Below are 18,741 nucleotides of genomic sequence, written 5' to 3'. Positions count from 1 at the left end.
CCCCTTCCAGTCCGGACACTTTCACCCCCTTCCAGTCCGGACACTTTCACCCCCTTCCAGTCCGGACACTTTCACCCCCTTCCAGTCCGGACACTTCCCCCCCTTCCAGTCCGGACACTTTCACCCCCTTCCAGTCCGGACACTTTCACCCCCTTCCAGTCCGGACACTTTCACCCCCTTCCAGTCCGGACACTTTCACCCCCTTCCAGTCCGGACACTTTCACCCCCTTCCAGTCCGGACACTTTCACCCCCTTCCAGTCCGGACACTTTCACCCCTTCCAGTCCGGACACTTTCACCCCCTTCCAGTCCGGACACTTTCACCCCCTTCCAGTCCGGACACTTTCACCCCTTCCAGTCCGGACACTTTCACCCCCTTCCAGTCCGGACACTTTCACCCCCTTCCAGTCCGGACACTTTCACCCCTTTCAGTCCGGACACTTTCACCCCCTTCCAGTCCGGACACTTTCACCCCCTTCCAGTCCGGACACTTTCACCCCTTCCAGTCCGGACACTTTCACCCCCTTCCAGTCCGGACACTTTCACCCCCTTCCAGTCCGGACACTTTCACCCCTTCCAGTCCGGACACTTTCACCCCTTCCAGTCCGGACACTTTCACCCCCTTCCAGTCCGGACACTTTCACCCCTTCCAGTCCGGACACTTTCACCCCCTTCCAGTCCGGACACTTCCCCCCCTTCCAGTCCGGACACTTTCACCCCCTTCCAGTCCGGACACTTCCCCTCCTTCCAGTCCGGACACTTTCACCCCCTTCCAGTCCGGACACTTTCACCACCTTCCAGTCCGGACACTTTCACCCCCTTCCAGTCCGGACACTTTCCCCCCTTCCAGCCCGGACACTTCCCCCCCTTCAAGTCCGGACACTTTCACCCCCTTCCTGCCCAGGCCAATTTTCAGCTTTCAGTGCCATCACACTTTGAATGACAATTGCGCGGTCATGCAACACTGTACCCATATGCATTTTTTATCATTTTTTTGAGACAGATAAAGCTTGATTTTTGGTAGTATTTATTCACCGCTGGGATTTTTATTTTTTTTTGCTATGTAAATGAAAATGTCCAAAAATTTTGAAAGTGTTTTTCTTATAACATTTTGCAAATAAATAATATTTCATCATAAATCTTGGCCAAAATTTATTCTGTTATATTTTTAGTAAAAAAAAAAATAACCCAAATGAGTTTATAACCAAAAATTATAATTTGTAAACTTTTTTTTTACATTTTTATTTTTTTTATATTATTATTTATGTTTTTTTTTACATACTGGTAGCAGTACAGTGTCACCATCTTTTTAGCAAAAAAAAAAAAATAAGAACCCAAATTAGTTTATAACCAAAAATTATAATTTGTAAACATTTTTTTTTAATATTATTATTTATGTTTTTTTTTTTTTTACATACTGGTAGCAGTACAGTGTCACCATCTTTATAGCAAAAAAAAAATAAGAACCCAAATTAGTATATAACCAAAAATTATAATTTGTAAAAATGTTTATTTACATTTTTGTTTTTTTTTATATTATTTATGTTTTTTTTTTACATACTGGTAGCAGTACAGTGTCACCATCTTTTTAGCAAAAAAAAAATAAGAACCCAAATTAGTTTATAACCAAAAATTATAATTTGTAAACATTTTTTTTTACATTTTTTTTTTTTTCATATTGTTATTTATGTTTTTTTTTTACATACTGGTAGCAGTACAGTGTCACCATCTTTTTAGCAAAAAAAAAAAGAACCCAAATTAGTTTATAACCAACAATTATAATTTGTAAACATTTTTATTTACATGTTTATTTTTTATTTTTTAGATTATTATTAATGTTTTTATTTTTTACATACTGGTAGCAGTGCAGTGTCACCATCTTTTTAGCAAAAAAAAAAAAAATAAGAACCCAAATTAGTTTATAACCAAAAATTATAATTTGTAAACATTTTTTTTTACATTTTTATTTTTTTTTTATATTATTATTTATGGTTTTTTTTTTTACATACTGGTAGCAGTACAGTGTCACCATCTTTTTAGCAAAAAAAAAAAAAGAAGAACCCAAATTAGTTTATAACCAAAAATTATAATTTGTAAACAATTTTTTTTACATTTTTATTTTTTTTTATATTATTATTTATGGGTTTTTTTTTACATACTGGTAGCAGTACAGTGTCAGCATCTTTTTAGCAAAAAAAAAAAAATAACCCAAATTAGTTTATAACCACTGGGATTTTTTTTTTTTTTTGCTATGTAAATGAAATAGTCCAAAAATTTTGAAAGTGTTTTTCTTATAACATTTTGCAAATAAATAATATTTCATCATAAATCTTGGCCAAAATTTATTCTGTTATATTTTTAGTAAAAATAAAAATAACCCAAATAAGTTTATAACCAAAACTTATAATTTGTGAACATTTTTTTTTACATTTTTATTTTTTTTTATATTATTATTTATGTTTTTTTTTTTTACATACTGGTAGCAGTACAGTGTCACCATCTTTTTAGCAAAAAAAAAAAAAAAGAACCCAAATTAGTTTATAACCAAACATTATAATTTGTAAACATTTTTTTTTACATTTTTATTTTTTTTTTATATTGTTATTTATGTTTTTTTTTTTACATACTGGTAGCAGTACAGTGTCACCATCTTTTTAGCAAAAAAAAAAGAACCCAAATTAGTTTATAACCAACAATTATAATTTGTAAACATTTTTATTTACATGTTTATTTTTTATTTTTTAGATTATTATTAATGTTTTTATTTTTTACATACTGGTAGCAGTACAGTGTCACCATCTTTTTAGCAAAAAAAATAATAAGAACCCAAATTAGTTTATAACCAAAAATTATAATTTGCAAACATTTTTTTTACATTTTTATTTTTTATTTTTTAGATTATTATTAATGTTTTTATTTTTTACATGCTGGTAGCAGTACAGTGTCACCATCTTTTTAGCAGAAAAAAAAATAAGAACCCAAATTAGTTTATAACCAAAAATTATAATTTGTAAACATTTTTATTTACATTTTTATTTTTTATTTTTTAGATTATTATTAATGTTTTTTTTTTTTACATACTGGTAGCAGTGCAGTGTCACCATCTTTTTAGCAAAAAAAAAAAGAAGAACCCAAATTAGTTTATAACCAAAAATTATAATTTGTAAACATTTATTTTTATTTTTTTATATTATTATTTATGTTTTTTTTTTTTTTACATACTGGTAGCAGTGCAGTGTCACCATCTTTTTAGCAAAAAAAAAATAAGAACCCAAATTAGTTTATAACCAAAAATTATGATTTTTCAAAATGTTTTTTTACATTTTTAATTTTTTTTTATATTATTAATGTTTTTTTTTTTTTACATACTGTCACCCTAGCAGTGACACTGTACTACATGTGGGGGGAGATTTTTTTTTGTTACACTGATTGCTTTGAAACCCTTAAAGGCTGTAAAAGCAATCATTTCTCCTTCTCTCTAGCTGCATTCTTGCAGCCATTGAGAACTACTGAGTGAGCTGTGATTGGTCACAGCTTGTCACATGGTACAAGGCTGTTGTGAATAGCCTTGTGCCATGTGACCTCTGTGATCATTCACAGATTTCACACGTAGTAAGCAATGATGTCAGAAGTGACATTTTGCTTACTACTCTGCATGTGATCACTGATTGGCCAATGACCCCTCCCTAAACAGTAGATCCCTCCCAGCAACAATTGACACCCCCGCAAAATAAGACCTACTTCCCAGTAATAATAGACCCCCAGCAACAACAATAGACTTCCCCAACATCAGTAGACACCCGCGGCAGAAATAGATCCCCTCCAGAAACAATAGATCCCCAGCAACAATGGACCACCCACAACGAAATACTTCCCTTCCCCCAGCAACAACAGATCTTCCCGTAAAACACTTCAGAAATTGATGGCGCTATTGTTATTATTATACAGGATTTATATAGCGCCAACAGTTTGCTCAGCGCTGTACAATATAAGGGAGACAGTACAATTACAATACATTTCAGTACAGAAGGAATAGGAGGGCCCGGCCCGTGGAGCTTACATTCTAAAGGAAGGGGGAGGTGATACAAAAGGTGGTAGCTGCGGGGGATGATCTGGTGGAGGTGATTCAAGTACAGTTCTTAGGTGGAGGTGGGGTAGACTTACCTGAATAAGTGAGTTTTCAAAGATCGCCTAAAGGCAGACAGGGTGGGGGCTGACCGGACATACTGTGGTAGGGAGTTCCAGAGGATGGGAGAGGCTCTGCAGAAGTCCTGGAGGCGAGCGTGGGAGGAGGAAATGAGGGAGCTAGAGAGGAAGATATCATGGGAGGAGCGGAGTGGGCGATTTGGGTGATATAAGTTCCTGCAATAAATAAATATACCGTGCAGAGTAATAGATGCAGCACTGACAGTGAGGTGGTTGGTGTCCAGCTGGGGGCAGGCTTCGTGGATGTCGATGGGTCCGGCCTGATATATGAATCGCTGTCCCGTTTGTTTTATTTTCAGGTGTATCTCGGAGACAATAATGACGCACAGCAGTATTCCGCTATCCCAACGCAGTTAAACTCGGCTGTGTCAGCTGACCTGCTCTTCGACCTGCCACAAAAGAACCTGTATGTCATGACCCCGTCCACGGTAAGGAACAACTAAATCTGCTCATCTGCATTATAGGAGAGGTGTATGTACAGTTGCAAGAAAAACTATGTGAACCCCTTGGGATTATGTGGAGTTTTGCATGAATTGGAAAATGAATTCCAGAGTTTATCAAGACATTTTGCAGGAAAACGTACGACCATCTGTCCACCAACTGAAGCTCCGCAGAGGATGGGTGATGCAACAGGACAATGACCCAAAGCATACAAGTAATTCAACAAAACAATGGCTGCAACAGCACAGAATACGCCTTCTGGAGTGGCCCAGTCAGAGTCCTGACCTCAACCCAATTGAAATGCTGTGGCATGACCTTAAGAGAGCGATTCACACCAGACATCCCAAGAATATTGCTACACTGAAACAGTTTTGTGAAGAGGAGTGGTCCAAAATGACTCCAGATCGTTGTGCAGGTCTGATCTGCAACTACAGGAAACGTTTGGTTGAGGTTATTGCTGCCAAAGGAGGGTCAACCAGTTATTAAGTCCAAAGGTTCACATACTTTTTCCTCCCTGCACTGTGAATGTTTACATGTTATGTGCAATTAAACCATGGCAACATCTAATGTTTGTGTAGTATTATGTTCAGCAGACTGTGTTCTTCTATTGTTGTGACTTAGATGACGTTCAGAGCACATGTTATGCCCAATTCATGCAAAACTCCACGTAATCCCAAGGGGTTCACATACTTTTTTTTGCAACTGTATGTACGGCTTGTCTGCCCTTCCCATTGTTGTGTGTGCTGATATCTGATCTCCAGGCAAACCGCTTCATACACAGATGGAATACATATAACACAGATATATTACCTGCCAAAGGATTTGTATTTCCATCCATCCAGTCCTGAGATTTACACCGCTCTGCCACACAGCTTAGCCTGGTCTGGCAGGGCGGAAGACTTCATTTTTCTCTCTCATCTGTGCGGGTAGTGCCGCTGCGAATCCACACGAAAATCTGTGCAGCCGCACAGACAGACCCACAGGCGGGTGTCATTAGTTCTAATGGCATGCTGCTTGCACTGGAAAACGTAACCGTACCGGGAACTAAGGTTCCTATGCTGGCTGCGTTTTCCAAAGTAGTGCAGGGACTTCTTCCCTGCGTGTCCCGGGGCACGGGAGTCCATTCAAATGAATGGGCTCTCGTGCCCGTGCAAAACACTGCCCGCAGGGCCGCATAGGTGTGAACCGGTGTGAAGTAACATTCACAGGTCTTGTTCCTCCCCCAGCCTGTGAGTGGGCAGTGAATGGAGGACTCATAAGCTCATTTCTCTTTCACTCTGCTCTTTCCTCCTATCAGCATGTCCTCATGAGCACAGCGGCACATCTGATTGGCTGCTTGTGTTACTTCTCCCGCTTCCATTTTGAGCTCTGCTGTACAGGGGCTGCATTAGACTGACACTAAGCTCTGGTTCACATATGTGCGTTCCTGCGGGCCATGTTTTGCGTGGACACGAGAGCCCCATTCCTTTGAATGGACTCACATGCCGCGGGACATGCAGGGAACAAGTCCCTGCACTTCTGTGGAAACCACAGCCCGCATGGGAACCTCGGTTCCTGGTGCAGTTGCGTTTCCCAGTGCAGGCGACGTGCCATTAGAAGTAATGGAACCCGCCCGCGGGTCCGCATTCCTCTGTGTGGGTGGTGCGGCTGCAAAAATGTTTGTGTGGATCCGCAGCGGCACCGCCCGCACAGATGTGAACCTAGCCTAAAACAAGTTCAGGTATTTATGCTGCTTGTATTGAACCAAAATATTGAGTGATGTATGATTGCAGAATTGTATAATTTATGTCTTTTATACCTGCCATGGCTTCTACGTAAATCTAAATATTCCACCATACATGACTGTAATTGCGCTGTTCTGCTTCTGAAAGATTTTTATTGCTTCTCTTGGACAATGATGAATGTCACACACATCTGTGCAGGCTCCCTTCTGCATGTTTTCAGCTGTAGATTCCTTCCTATGATCAACAGCGCCATCAAGTGGCCAAAATGCAATATAGCTTTCTGAAATACTCCAGTGAGACCATATAGGACATTGTGGCCACTAGATGAAACTGATAATCATAGGAATTAATCTATTACAGGGCAGCACAGTGGCTAAATGGTTAGCACTTCCGCCTGGCAGTACTTGGGTCGTTGGTTCAAATCCCAGCCACAGCACCACCTGCCGCTTCTCTGCCAAAATGAGAAAAAAAAACTTTTTGCAAAAAGTGTGGCTAAAGTAAGATGTAAACAAAGAAATTTCCCATCTGGCATTAACAAGAGTTTTTTATTTTATGTTTAAAAAAAAAAAAAAAAAATTATTTTTATATATATATATATATATATATATATATATATCGCAAAGTAAGATGTAAACAAGGAAATTTCCCATCTGGAATTAACAAGAGAGTTTTTATTTTACCTTTAAAATTAAAAAATAAAATGTATGTATATATATATGTATATGTATGTATGTGTGTGTATGTATATATATATATATTTATTTAGCACTTCGGCTAGGGTCGCTGGTTCAAATCCCAACCACGACATCACCTGCCTAGAGTTTGCATGTTCTCCCTGTGCCTGCGTGGGTTTCCTCCAGGTACTCCGGTTTCCTCCCACACTCCAAAGACATGCTGGTAGGTTAATTGGCTCCTGTCTAAATTGTCCCTAGTATGTGTATGTATGAATGTAAGTTAGGGACCTTAGATTGTACACCCCTTGAGGGTTAGGGACTGATGTGAATGTACAATATATATGTAAAGTGCTGCGTAAATTGATGGTGCTCTATAAGTACCTGAAATAAATAAATATTATGGAAAACATGGGGAACATTAGTACAGTCTGCACGGATGTGTGTGTCATTCACCCAATAAATGTTTAAGGGCTCGTTCACACATTCAGCCAGGGGGCAGTAAAAATAAGTGGATGAGCTGCCGTTTATGGCTGTACACATGTTGTGGCTGCGACAAATCTTAAACAGCATGTCGCTTTTGATGGGCTGTGCTGCTGTTGAATGTGGCTAAGCAGTTTTATTAGGCTGCACTGCAACTGCCACGAAATTGCACGCAATGCATACAAGTGTGGCATTTAAAGGGTTAAATCAGGTGTCAAAGTTAACCAATTGTCAAACACCTATGAAAAGGGATCCAAGCATAAATCACTTTTCAGAGGATCGAAAGTCTCTGTAACATGTGACTGAGCCCTTATAAATAGACCCTGCAGCATTACTCACCTGCAGTCTGCCTTGTTGACTGCCTGAGCTCATATGTGGTCTTCCAGCCACTGAGTTCACATAACTGTATCAAATCACTGAGCTTTGTAGTTATCCACATTCATCTATCAGGGCTCTGGTATTTGACAGTAATGTGCAATTCCTAGGAGCTTCGAGTGTGTGAAGTTGGGCAGTTGATGGGGGAAACGAAAGGTAAAACATTTGTGTATAGATATAAAAAAACATTATAAATACCTTTTTTTTGATTGTTTTATAAGTGGTCACATACCCTCTAAGCTCCTTATGCAACTGAGAACAGGGAGGTGGGAGAGGAGAAACAGAAGGACACTGAAATTCCCAGTAAATGGCTGTGCTGGGGGGGGGGGCATTTGAGCAGAAATCTGAATACTGGAGAAGAGCAGGCTGAGTTCCCACCACAGCTAAATTACTGACCATGCTGTGCTCTTGTGCCTAGTGTGGTCATTTTTTGCTAGGAAAGCAGAGACACTGGCAGGAACACCAGGGATGTCACACAAAGGAAGCCATACAAAGAGAAGAGGATAGTTTTTTGACAAGTACATAGTAGAGCAGGCACATATCAGGAATATGAAGCGCATATTTCTAAACAGATTTAAATCTTGGCTGCACAATTCTAATCATTTAAGATTGAATATTCCGATTCTTGTATTAGTCCAGTCTTCACTAGTTCTCTTTAAAAAAAAAAACAGCATTCCTAAAATGCAAATATCTTTTTTAACCGAGAAACATTTTAAAATTCATCTCCTATGCTGACCGGCGTGATGTTTATTTCAGGTAACTAAAGTCCCCCTTTCTGAATGTTCCCAACACACCGACTGCACCTCGTGCCTCACTGCCAGGGATCCATACTGCGGGTGGTGCGTTCTGCATGGAAAGTAAGTAGGCTTTTATTTTTTATTTTATTGCTCTTGCTTTTAAAAAGAAACTTTAAAAAAGTTCCAGCAGGGGCTCATTCCCACCAGTCCCTTTGCTCTTGCATTGGACAGCATTGCCAGACATAGTGCCAATGCAAAGTCATGACTAAAACCTTGGTGGGAACAAGCCCTAAGTACACATTTGCATAGTTATTGCAACTTATTACCTGAAATGTTCTGGTTTGAAGGAGTGTGTGACTAAAATTATATATATATATATATATATATATATATATATATATATATATATTCACACAGGGGTCTTCAAAAAGTTTCCGCACTTTTTTTAAACTATATATATATATATATATATATATGTGTGCGGAAACTTTTTGAAGAACATATATATATATTTCCCGCATGATATATATACATATATATATATTTAGCCTTTTTAATGGCATCTGTGTTTCCTTTGGAGAGATTCGCAGCCTCAGTTTGTTGGGATGATTGTATGATTGTTGGAACAGGTGAGGGGAAATCTTCCAATTTTGACACCTGATTATTGTGACTATTAATTTAATGAAGATTTTGTTTTGCACGCCAAATTTTCTGGTTTGAGGGAGGAGTGTGTGACTAAAACTAAAATCATATATATACATGATATATATATATATATTCACACAGGGGTCTTCAAAAAGTTTCCGCATTTCTTTTTTAAACTCCTTCTATATATATAAAGTGCAGAAACTTTTTGAAGAATATATATATAGATATATATCGTATTTTTTATATATATATAAAAATACAGTGTACATATATATATATATATATATATAAATAGATAGATATATTCTTCAAAACGTTTCTGCACTTTTTATATATATATATATATATATATATATATATATATATATATAAAAATTATATATATATATATATATATATATATACTTTTTAATGGCATCTGTGTTCCCGATGGAGAGATTCGCAGCCTTAGTTTGTTGGGATGACCACTGTCAAAATTGTATAATTGTTGGAACAGGTGAGGGGAAATCTTTCAATGATGACAGCTGACTAGGAGAAAAGTTTTCCTCACTTACTGTTGTGTCTCTGGGTCAGAAACTGAAAACTTATTAACTGGACTAAGGCTGGCCATACACTATACAATTTTTTGTCCAATTTTTGCTCAATTTCCTTTAGATTTACCTTCAACTACGTAGTGCAAGAGCCTGCCTAATTGGATAAAATTGAAAGTGTTGTTTAGGTTTGACCTCATATTATATAGTTTTTGGTAAATCTAAACCAAAAGTCTCAAGAAAATTGTATAATGTATGGCCAGCCTCAGACAGCAAAAAAAAAGGTGTTTGGCTAAATGGACTCTCGTTGTTTCTCTCTGAATTCTCCCAGAACATTTCCTCTGTTCTCACAGGTGTAGTCGGCGATTTGAGTGTCTGCGCTCCGGGCAGAAGAACCAGTGGCTCTGGGCTCACGATATGAACCAGCAATGTCTGACGGTGCAATCCCTGACACCAGCAAACATCAGCAAAGAGGAGAAAAGAAATGTAAGCTCGTCTAGCAAAGTGTGAATTCTGTAGCACAGGAGGTATCAGGCTATTAATCAGGGTGCATGAGGCATCTTGGGCCTCAAACATGAAAAGTAGTTGTTGATATAAGTGACCAAGGTGCTAAGTAAACTACACTGAAATAATGGTTTGTGTCAGCAGCACATACCCTTCCTTCCATTTTTTAACAAACGTTTTAGGGTTCTCCCACATTGGTGGCAGTGCGTACTGCCCTCTGTAAAGCGATTCCACAGTTGATCGCTTTTCGTTAGGCTGAAATAACAGCAGCTGGCGGCAGGGGCGGACTGACAACTCATGGGGCCCCCGGGCAATAGGGGATCATGGGGCCCCTGTGTCCTTGCCCAAACTCAAAAAAGCCTATGAAAAAGGTACCAGGGGCATCTCATGGGGTCCCCTACTGACCCCGGGCCCTCGGGCAGTGCCCGAGTTTCCAAATGGTCAGTCCGCCCCTGGCTGGCGGGCATTCAGGAGGCTCAGCCACCTGTTTTGCAGCCTTCCGGCCACCCAAGTGGTTGTATACAGTTAGAAAAGACTAAATCCAAGCAAGAACACTGTTTCAGTTGTGGTTGGCAGTTGCTGGGTTGAATATTTTTTATGTCTCTTATGGTTTATATCTTCTCTCCTTCTGTGACAACCCAGCACAAGTGCCACCCTCTCTCACCTCTCTCATTCTGCAATAATCTGTGAAAGATTAATAAAATATTAAATGCAATTTATACTGTTCTGTCTACTATGGGTTCAAGTAAATGTAGTACTTCGTCCCATGTTGTTCAGTGCTTTCCAAGTCGATCTATAAGGTGTGACCCACCCTCCTCCCCTCCTGACACAGCTATGAAGGAGACGGCTGATTCATAACTGCAGCCTTTCCCTGTAACGACAAGAGGAATGCAGAGGCTAACATCCTCCCTCCCTTTGCATTACTCTTGCCATTGCTTGCCTGTCAAAAGTGTTCACAGCTGAAATCAGCTGCCTTTATAAAGCAGCCATCCCCTTCCTAGCTGTTGTTGGATCAGGAGTGAGGCAGTTTAGAACTTGACTTAGAAAGCACCTAACAACACTACATGTACTTTGTTCCATAGGAAACAGAACAGTTAAAAAAATGATAGATCTTCTTTAATTTTTCCACCAGGGAGGAGTGACACCTTCTGTATGTTAGGAGGTATAGAACTGAAGCAATACACCACTGACTGATAGTCCAGATGTGGTTTCATTCCAATATATGGTCAGAGAGAAAATGAAAAAAAAGCCAACACGTTTTGTGAGTCCAAAGACGCTTCCTTCATCAGGACTTACAATAACACTGAATTAGGGCTAAACTGTGAATGGAGTTTTTCCAACACAGGTTTCAGCAGCAGCTGGTTTGGCTTCCCATTGGCTTCCATTTTTGTTTTTCTCTCTAGAGTAAAATAGAATTATATCTGGGCTATAAATCCATGATGTGGCACGTCCAACATATACCTACTGTTTTGCAATAGAAACCAAGGAAACGTTGGGAATCTTCTGGGGTGTAGAAGCTTCCATCTTGTAACCAGATAACCTTCACCACCATCATGATATTACTATTGAATAGCAACACCAGAAGGACAACCTCAAGGTCCAGAGCTACCTACTCAACTTCTCAAGGAACCTTCAGCCTAATGGAGGAGGCAGTTGGGTGGAACTGGGAACTGTACTGGAATTATTTTACCACTGCAGTCCCAGTGTCACATTCCTGGTTGGAAGCCAAAGTGACGAGAGGGCTTACCTTGTGGCTCTGGTCCAACACCCCTGCATATGGTGACAGGGCATGCAAGGCACAAAGTATCATGGATGCTAGGGATCCAGGTGGTAGATAGTAACTTGTGGCTTTACAGTCCATGGTCTGGCATGTCAACTTATACCTGCTGTTTTGCACTACAATCCGAGGAAACTGTGGGAATCTTCTGTGGTATAAAAGCTTCCATCTTGTAACCAGATATCCTTCATCACCATCATGATAATACTATTGTATAGCAACACCAAAAGCACAACCTTAAGGTCCAGGGCTACCTACACAACTTCTCAAGGAACCTTCCTTCTAATGGCCGAAGCAGTTGGGTGGAACTGAGAATTGTATTGGGAATATTTACCACTACAGTCTTAGTGTCATGTACCTGGATGGAGGCCAAAGTGACGAAAGGGCTTACCTTATGGCTCTGGTCCAACACCCCTGGATATGGTAACAGGGCATGCAAGGCACAAAGTAGCATGGGCGCCAGGGATCCAGGTGGTAGATGGTAGCCCATGGAGTTGGTCTTCAAGGATGATGTCTAGGCAACAGATAGGACTCTCAGAGATACCCTTTGGGAGGATCTATAGCTAGCAGACTATACACCAATGGGAGATGAAGCAGGGCAGGATCTGTTGGGCTGATCTTGAAGACAGTAGTGGTAAGGTCATGCACAAGTAATTAGAAGAGAGATGTTGTCTTGAAGCCAAGCTGGGGTCATATACAGGCAAGTGGAAGAGAGTAGTCTTGGAGCCCACCAGGGATTGTACACAGGTGAGCTGGAGATAGCAGAGAGGTCAGGAGCCAGGCCAGGGTCATACATGGGAGATCCAGTGATAGCGAGGACTATCAACAAGCTGAGGCCACGATCAGGATTTAGGCATAGAGGAGAGAAGTCCAGGAACAAGCCGAGTTGGTATAATCAAAGTAGCACAGAATCAGGTTATAGAGAAACAGGAATCACAGATATGTAAGCAAGTGCAGCGCTGAAATTACTGATAAATAAAGTGGAACAGTAAAGTGCATCACATAAAAAATATATAACTAATGAGAAATCAATAAAAATTAAATAAAACTATATAGTGCATCATAAACTATTTATATATATTTATAGAAGTTGATTCACCTGACGTTTTTGCACTCTTATGTGATGCACTTTGCTCTTCCGCCTAATCATTCACTTTTTGATGCATTTACTGTTCCATTTTATCATTTGATTTACTGAAGATTTGCTGCACTCTCATATGATGCACTTTATTGTGCCATTTTGGCACATATAGTTTATGATGCATTATATAGTTCTGTTTAATTTTTATTTATTTCTCGTTAGTTATATATTTTTTATGTGATGTACTTTATTGTTCTACTTTATTTATTAGTAATTTCTGCGTTTGCTTGCATATTCATTTTGTGGGGATTGTTACCTGCCTTTTGTGCTAGCTGCTTTCCAACCATTGCCACCTTTTTTCTACTATTCACTAATGCAGGCCATAGACGGGTCAAACATCGGCCGATTTTTCGAACAATAAACGAAAAATCGGTCGTTCGTTCGGCCGACGTTACCACCAACGATTAAAAAAATCATAAAGTTCACCCCATAACTTCTGTCCCTTGCAGGTCACGGCTCATTCACGGATTTTTGATCGTTAAAACGCCATCATTGCCGGGAAATTCGGCCAATCGTCCAAATCGGCCGCAAATTTTCCAACATGACCGATAATCTCAAAGTGCGAAAAATGGCCGACCAATTAACCCACTAACAGTGCGAAAATTGGCCGATTTTTTTTTTTTTTCAGCCGATTTTTGAACCATCTATGGCTGGCATTAGGAATCACAGATAGCCAATGATTATCCAGCAATTATTGGTCACCACTCCTTTCCTTAAATAGGCTGTTTGGTACCAGTTGTCATTGGATGTGTGCACTCATGCGCCAACATGTGCTACATGCAGGGGCGGACTGACAACTCATGGGGCTCCCCGGCAATAGGGGATCATGGGGCCCCTGTGTCCTTTAGTGGAAAAAAAAAACAAACAAGGGCGCACTCTCATCGTGCATTACCGTGGTACCACAGTAATGCACGATGAGAGTGCGCCCTTGTTTGTTTTTTTTCCACTAGTGGCCAGATTACCCGATCTCAGAAGGGCAGCACCTCTTCGGTTGGCATTTTGACATGTCCTTGGTTTGCATGAAGATTTGAGCGCTGGTTCTGTTTTGTTCATCTTTGGAATACATCCCCTGTGTCCTTGCCCAAACTCAAAAAAGCCTATAAAAAGGGTACCAGGGGCATCTTATGGGGCCCCCTACTGACCCCGGACCCTCGGGCAGTGCCTGAGTTTCCAAATGGTCAGTCTGGCCCTGGCTACATGCATATGCATGTTGTCAAGCAAACATATTTCCCTGTGCAGGTTACTAGCAGGAATTCCCGACCTGTCTATTGGCACATGCGCACCTCTCTTCTGGTTAGCGTCCTGACAGCTAGCCCATAAGAAGCCAGTTTATGTTTCAGCTTGTCAGCAGCCAATCAGAACTTTAAATATCACTTTTGGTTGGAGTTGCCCTTTAAAAAGATGAGACCTGTGAATCTGTATAATCCATGTGGATTAGGGGTAAATTGTTTGTATGCAGGGGCGGACTGACCATTTGGAAACTCGGGCGCTGCCTGAGGGCCCGGGGTCAGTAGGGGGCCCCATGAGATGCCCCTGGTAACTTTTTCATGTTTTTTTTTGAGTTTGGGCAAGGACACAGGGGCCCCATGATCCCCTATTGCCCAGGGGCCCCATGAGTAGTCAGTCTGCCCCTGCTTGTATGTATCACACATGTGAAATATGTTGCTGCCATTCACAAACCTGTGTATATTTGGAGTGTAATAGGATAATCCCATATGAGTGAGATTAGCGGGAGGGCTGTGGATTGGTATAAAAGGATTAGGGGATGGAGACAAAAAACAAAAGCCCTGTACGCTGACTCCATCTTGCACAAAGATTTTGCTTTAATACCGCTCTGTCCTCAAACGACTTGTGTGCCGATGGGAGAGGCCAAGAACCTCCTTCCAATATGGCTGACAGATGGATAGGCTACAACCCTAGTGAAAGCTGCATTCCATTGTTGTCTGTCTCAGCATCCTGGAAAATCGCTTAGCTCAAAGACGATCATTTGGCCAAATCATCGCAAGTGATGATCAAATTATTTATCGCTGCTTGCTGTTATTGGCTAGCAAAACAGTTTAATTACCAAAAGGAGACTTATCACAAGATAAATGCACTGGTGGCCATTATTGCTGAAAATGCCATTTGCCTGGTCAAATTATGTATCTCTGCTTCCTGTTATTGGCTAGCAAACAGTTTAATTACTGAAAGGAGACTTATCACAAAATAAATGCTTTGGCGGCCATTATTGCTGAAAATGCCATTTGCCTGGTCAAATTATTTATCGCTGCTTGCTGTTATTGGCTAGCAAAACAGTTTAATCACCGAAAGGAGACTTATCACAAGATAAATGCATTGGCAGCCATTATTGCTGAAAATGCCATTTGCCTGGGCTGAATACAGAACGGGTGTTTTCACTTCTCACTCCAGACACCCAGAAATTGCAGGAGGTCAGAAGCAGTCTATATATTTTGTCATGACAGGTGCACTTTAAACTTGCGCCTACAGATAAAAAGCTGTCTTTGTTGGCTCTTCTGAAAATGCCAGCTGCCTGGCTGTCTGGTGTATCCAATTGAGTCACCTACCACTAATAGTTATGCATTCTTAGATTCAGATCTGACGGATGCCACAGGCTGCATAGTTGTTCGGGGGGCAGTGAAGGGGCCCTTCAGGCAGCTAGCATTTTCCAAGAACTAGCAATGGCAGTCCTGTACAGCTCTCATGACAGGTTGACTTCAAAATGTATTTCTACGTTTCTATCCCTGTTTGGGATAACGCCCAGTTTATATGTGTTACTTGTTCATATCAGGATAGTAAAGTTTTAAAATAAAAATGTAAAAAAAATATATATATTTAAAAATTGCTGGTTATCTTTGTAAGTGCTTTTTTGAAATCCTTACATTCTCTCCCTGCATTGTAATGTTTAAAAGGGGGCTTTGAAGTCGTGTTTAATATAATTAACCCTGTCTGTACTGTGCAGTCCATTTTTCATTATCAATAAACAGAGAAGATAGGTGCAGCGCTATGATCAAAATACAGAAAAAAATTCTTTATAAATTATATATGCATCTAAATACCAATGATCAAAGAGATGCAAGATGTGATACAATGATAAACAGTGCGCTAATCGGTAGGAAATAAAAAGTCCTCATCCCAGATCAGTGGTTGTGAGAGATGAAAAATCCTAAGAACAGATAGAATGCGCACTCACCAGAGGTGCGTTTAAATAACGCATGTAGAGAAGTATATTCAGCAAATTCTCTCCACCTTCAGGGCTCTGGTCAGATCGCACTCCGTACTACCCTCTGTTTCACCACGAAGAACAGTAGCCAGGATTCATCAAACCGTGTGGGCGTCAGAAATACTCCTTAGTCCAGATAGGCACTGTGGGAGGTGGTACTCTCAAAGAGAGCCCAATAAAGGACGCCACATAGTGTGATGCTGTATGACTTGGGTTTATTAGTCAAAAAAAGGGGGTGAAACAACAAAAGTACTGACCATAAATGTTGGCCACATATAGTGGCTAGATGTCCATAAGCTGTAGCCCCCCTGACGCGTTTCGTGCGATGCACGTCCTCAGAGGGTCAGGGCTTTGACCCTTTGAGCCCTGACCCTCTGAGGACGTGCATCGCACGAAACGCGTCAGGAGGGCTACAGCTTATGGACATCTAGCTACTATATGTGGCCAACATTTATGGTCAGTACTTTTGTTGTTTCACCCCCTTTTTTTGACTAATAAACCCAAGTCATACAGCATCACACTATGTGGCGTCCTTTATTGGGCTCTCTTTGAGAGTACCACCTCCCACAGTGCCTATCTGGACTAAGGAGTATTTCTGACGCCCACACGGTTTGATGAATCCTGGCTACTGTTCTTCGTGGTGAAACAGAGGGTAGTACGGAGTGCGATCTGACCAGAGCCCTGAAGGTGGAGAGAATTTGCTGAATATACTTCTCTACATGCGTTATTTAAACGCACCTCTGGTGAGTGCGCATTCTATCTGTTCTTAGGATTTTTCATCTCTCACAACCACTGATCTGGGATGAGGACTTTTTATTTCCTACCGATTAGCGCACTGTTTATCATTGTATCACATCTTGCATCTCTTTGATCATTGGTATTTAGATGCATATATAATTTATAGAGAATTTTTTTCTGTATTTTGATCATAGCGCTGCACCTATCTTCTCTGTTTATTGATTATTGTAAGGTTGGTTGGTTGCCTTTTTTGGTGTTCTAGCTGCTTATACACTCTTGTCTGTAGCGCTCGCTATACCATTTTCACATTTTTCATTATCACCTGCAAACCTGAACACTGGGGTTAAAATGTTAGAAGCTGCCCTCCTGCATTGTATGTTAATGAGGGATAGTCAGTGTGGGGACAAAGACACAGAGACTGCCCAGAACTATTTAGACCAAACGTGACACCTTCTCTGTAGGTCTTTTTCAGATGGGTGGTCCGGGGGCAGTAAAAACAAGCAGCTAAGCTATGGTTTTACTGCCACCGCCCACCCAGACTGTAAAATAACAGCTGGACGGGGCTGTTCACATGCTGTGGCTGCGATGCTTTGCATCATTTCTAACTCAGGGTTTGACAATAGGCACTGCTTGTTAAAGTCCCCATTGAGATTAATGGGTCCAGGCCTCAACCATGTACAATGCATGTAATTATAGGGTTAATGTGGCATTATAGGGTTAAATCAGGCAGTGAGGAGGTGCCCTCTGAAAAGCGAACCGAACACATATTTCTCTGCAGAAGAACTTTTTGAAACATCTAAAAGGTAAAAAATATTGTAAAAAAAAACAGCTTTAGATATGCCAAGTGAATGGGAACGCATGACAAATGATCTCACTTTTCTCAAGTTTGACTGCAAAAGTGGAAAAACCCTTAACCCCCCCCGGTAACATCAAGCCGACTTTGAAATCCTGCGACTTACAGTGAAGTCGCACAATTTCAGAGTTGGGGGACATGCCGATTTCAGGTGCGATTTGCAAGACATGTGACACAGATGTCTATGCAAATCACACCAAAAGTAGTGCACGTACTACTTTAGAAATCGGTTTGACTCCGACCAAGTCGGAACCGCACTGATATGACCGCTGTAATTGAGGACAATGGGGCTCAACTTGGCATACGATTTGCAAGTCGCATAGCATTTGACTGCAAAAGTGGAAAAACCCTTAAACTCCCAGGTCACATCAAGCCCAACTTTGAAATACTGCGACTTACAGTGAAGTCGCACGATTTCAAAGTCGGGTGAGATTCCGATTCAGGTGCGATTTGCAAGACATCTGACACAGATGTCTATGCAAATCGCATTAAAAGTAGTGCATGTACTACTTTAGAAATCAGTGCAGCTCAGATCAAGTCGGAACCGCACTGATATGACCGCTGTATTTGCGGACAATAGGGTGCGACTTGGCATACGATTTGCAAGTCGCATAGCATTTGACTGCAAAAGTGGAAAAACCCTTAACCCCCCAGTCACATCAAGCCCAACTTTGAAATCCTGCGACTTACAGTG

The 18,741-nt window shown here is 40.7% G+C and overlaps 1 protein-coding gene across 3 annotated transcripts in view; it reads left to right on the top strand.

Annotated features, from left to right (window-relative positions):
• PLXNB1 (plexin B1) overlaps positions 1-18,741 on the top strand; it is a 333,642-nt gene that overhangs the window by 244,388 nt on the left and 70,513 nt on the right. For all 3 annotated transcript variants that reach the window (XM_089654789.1, XM_089654790.1, XM_089654788.1), the window contains 3 exons: positions 4,505-4,633; positions 8,656-8,756; positions 10,168-10,300. In XM_089654789.1, the coding sequence (XP_089510915.1) occupies positions 4,505-4,633; positions 8,656-8,756; positions 10,168-10,300 (363 nt within the window). The remainder of the gene's footprint in view (positions 1-4,504; positions 4,634-8,655; positions 8,757-10,167; positions 10,301-18,741) is intronic.

This window comes from Staurois parvus, unplaced genomic scaffold (genome assembly GCF_062004578.1).
Source record: "Staurois parvus isolate SC_StPar_1 unplaced genomic scaffold, SC_StPar_1.0 ptg000799l, whole genome shotgun sequence".
In the NCBI taxonomy this organism is placed as follows: domain Eukaryota; kingdom Metazoa; phylum Chordata; class Amphibia; order Anura; family Ranidae; genus Staurois; species Staurois parvus.
This window is presented reverse-complemented; position numbering and strand designations above follow the sequence as displayed.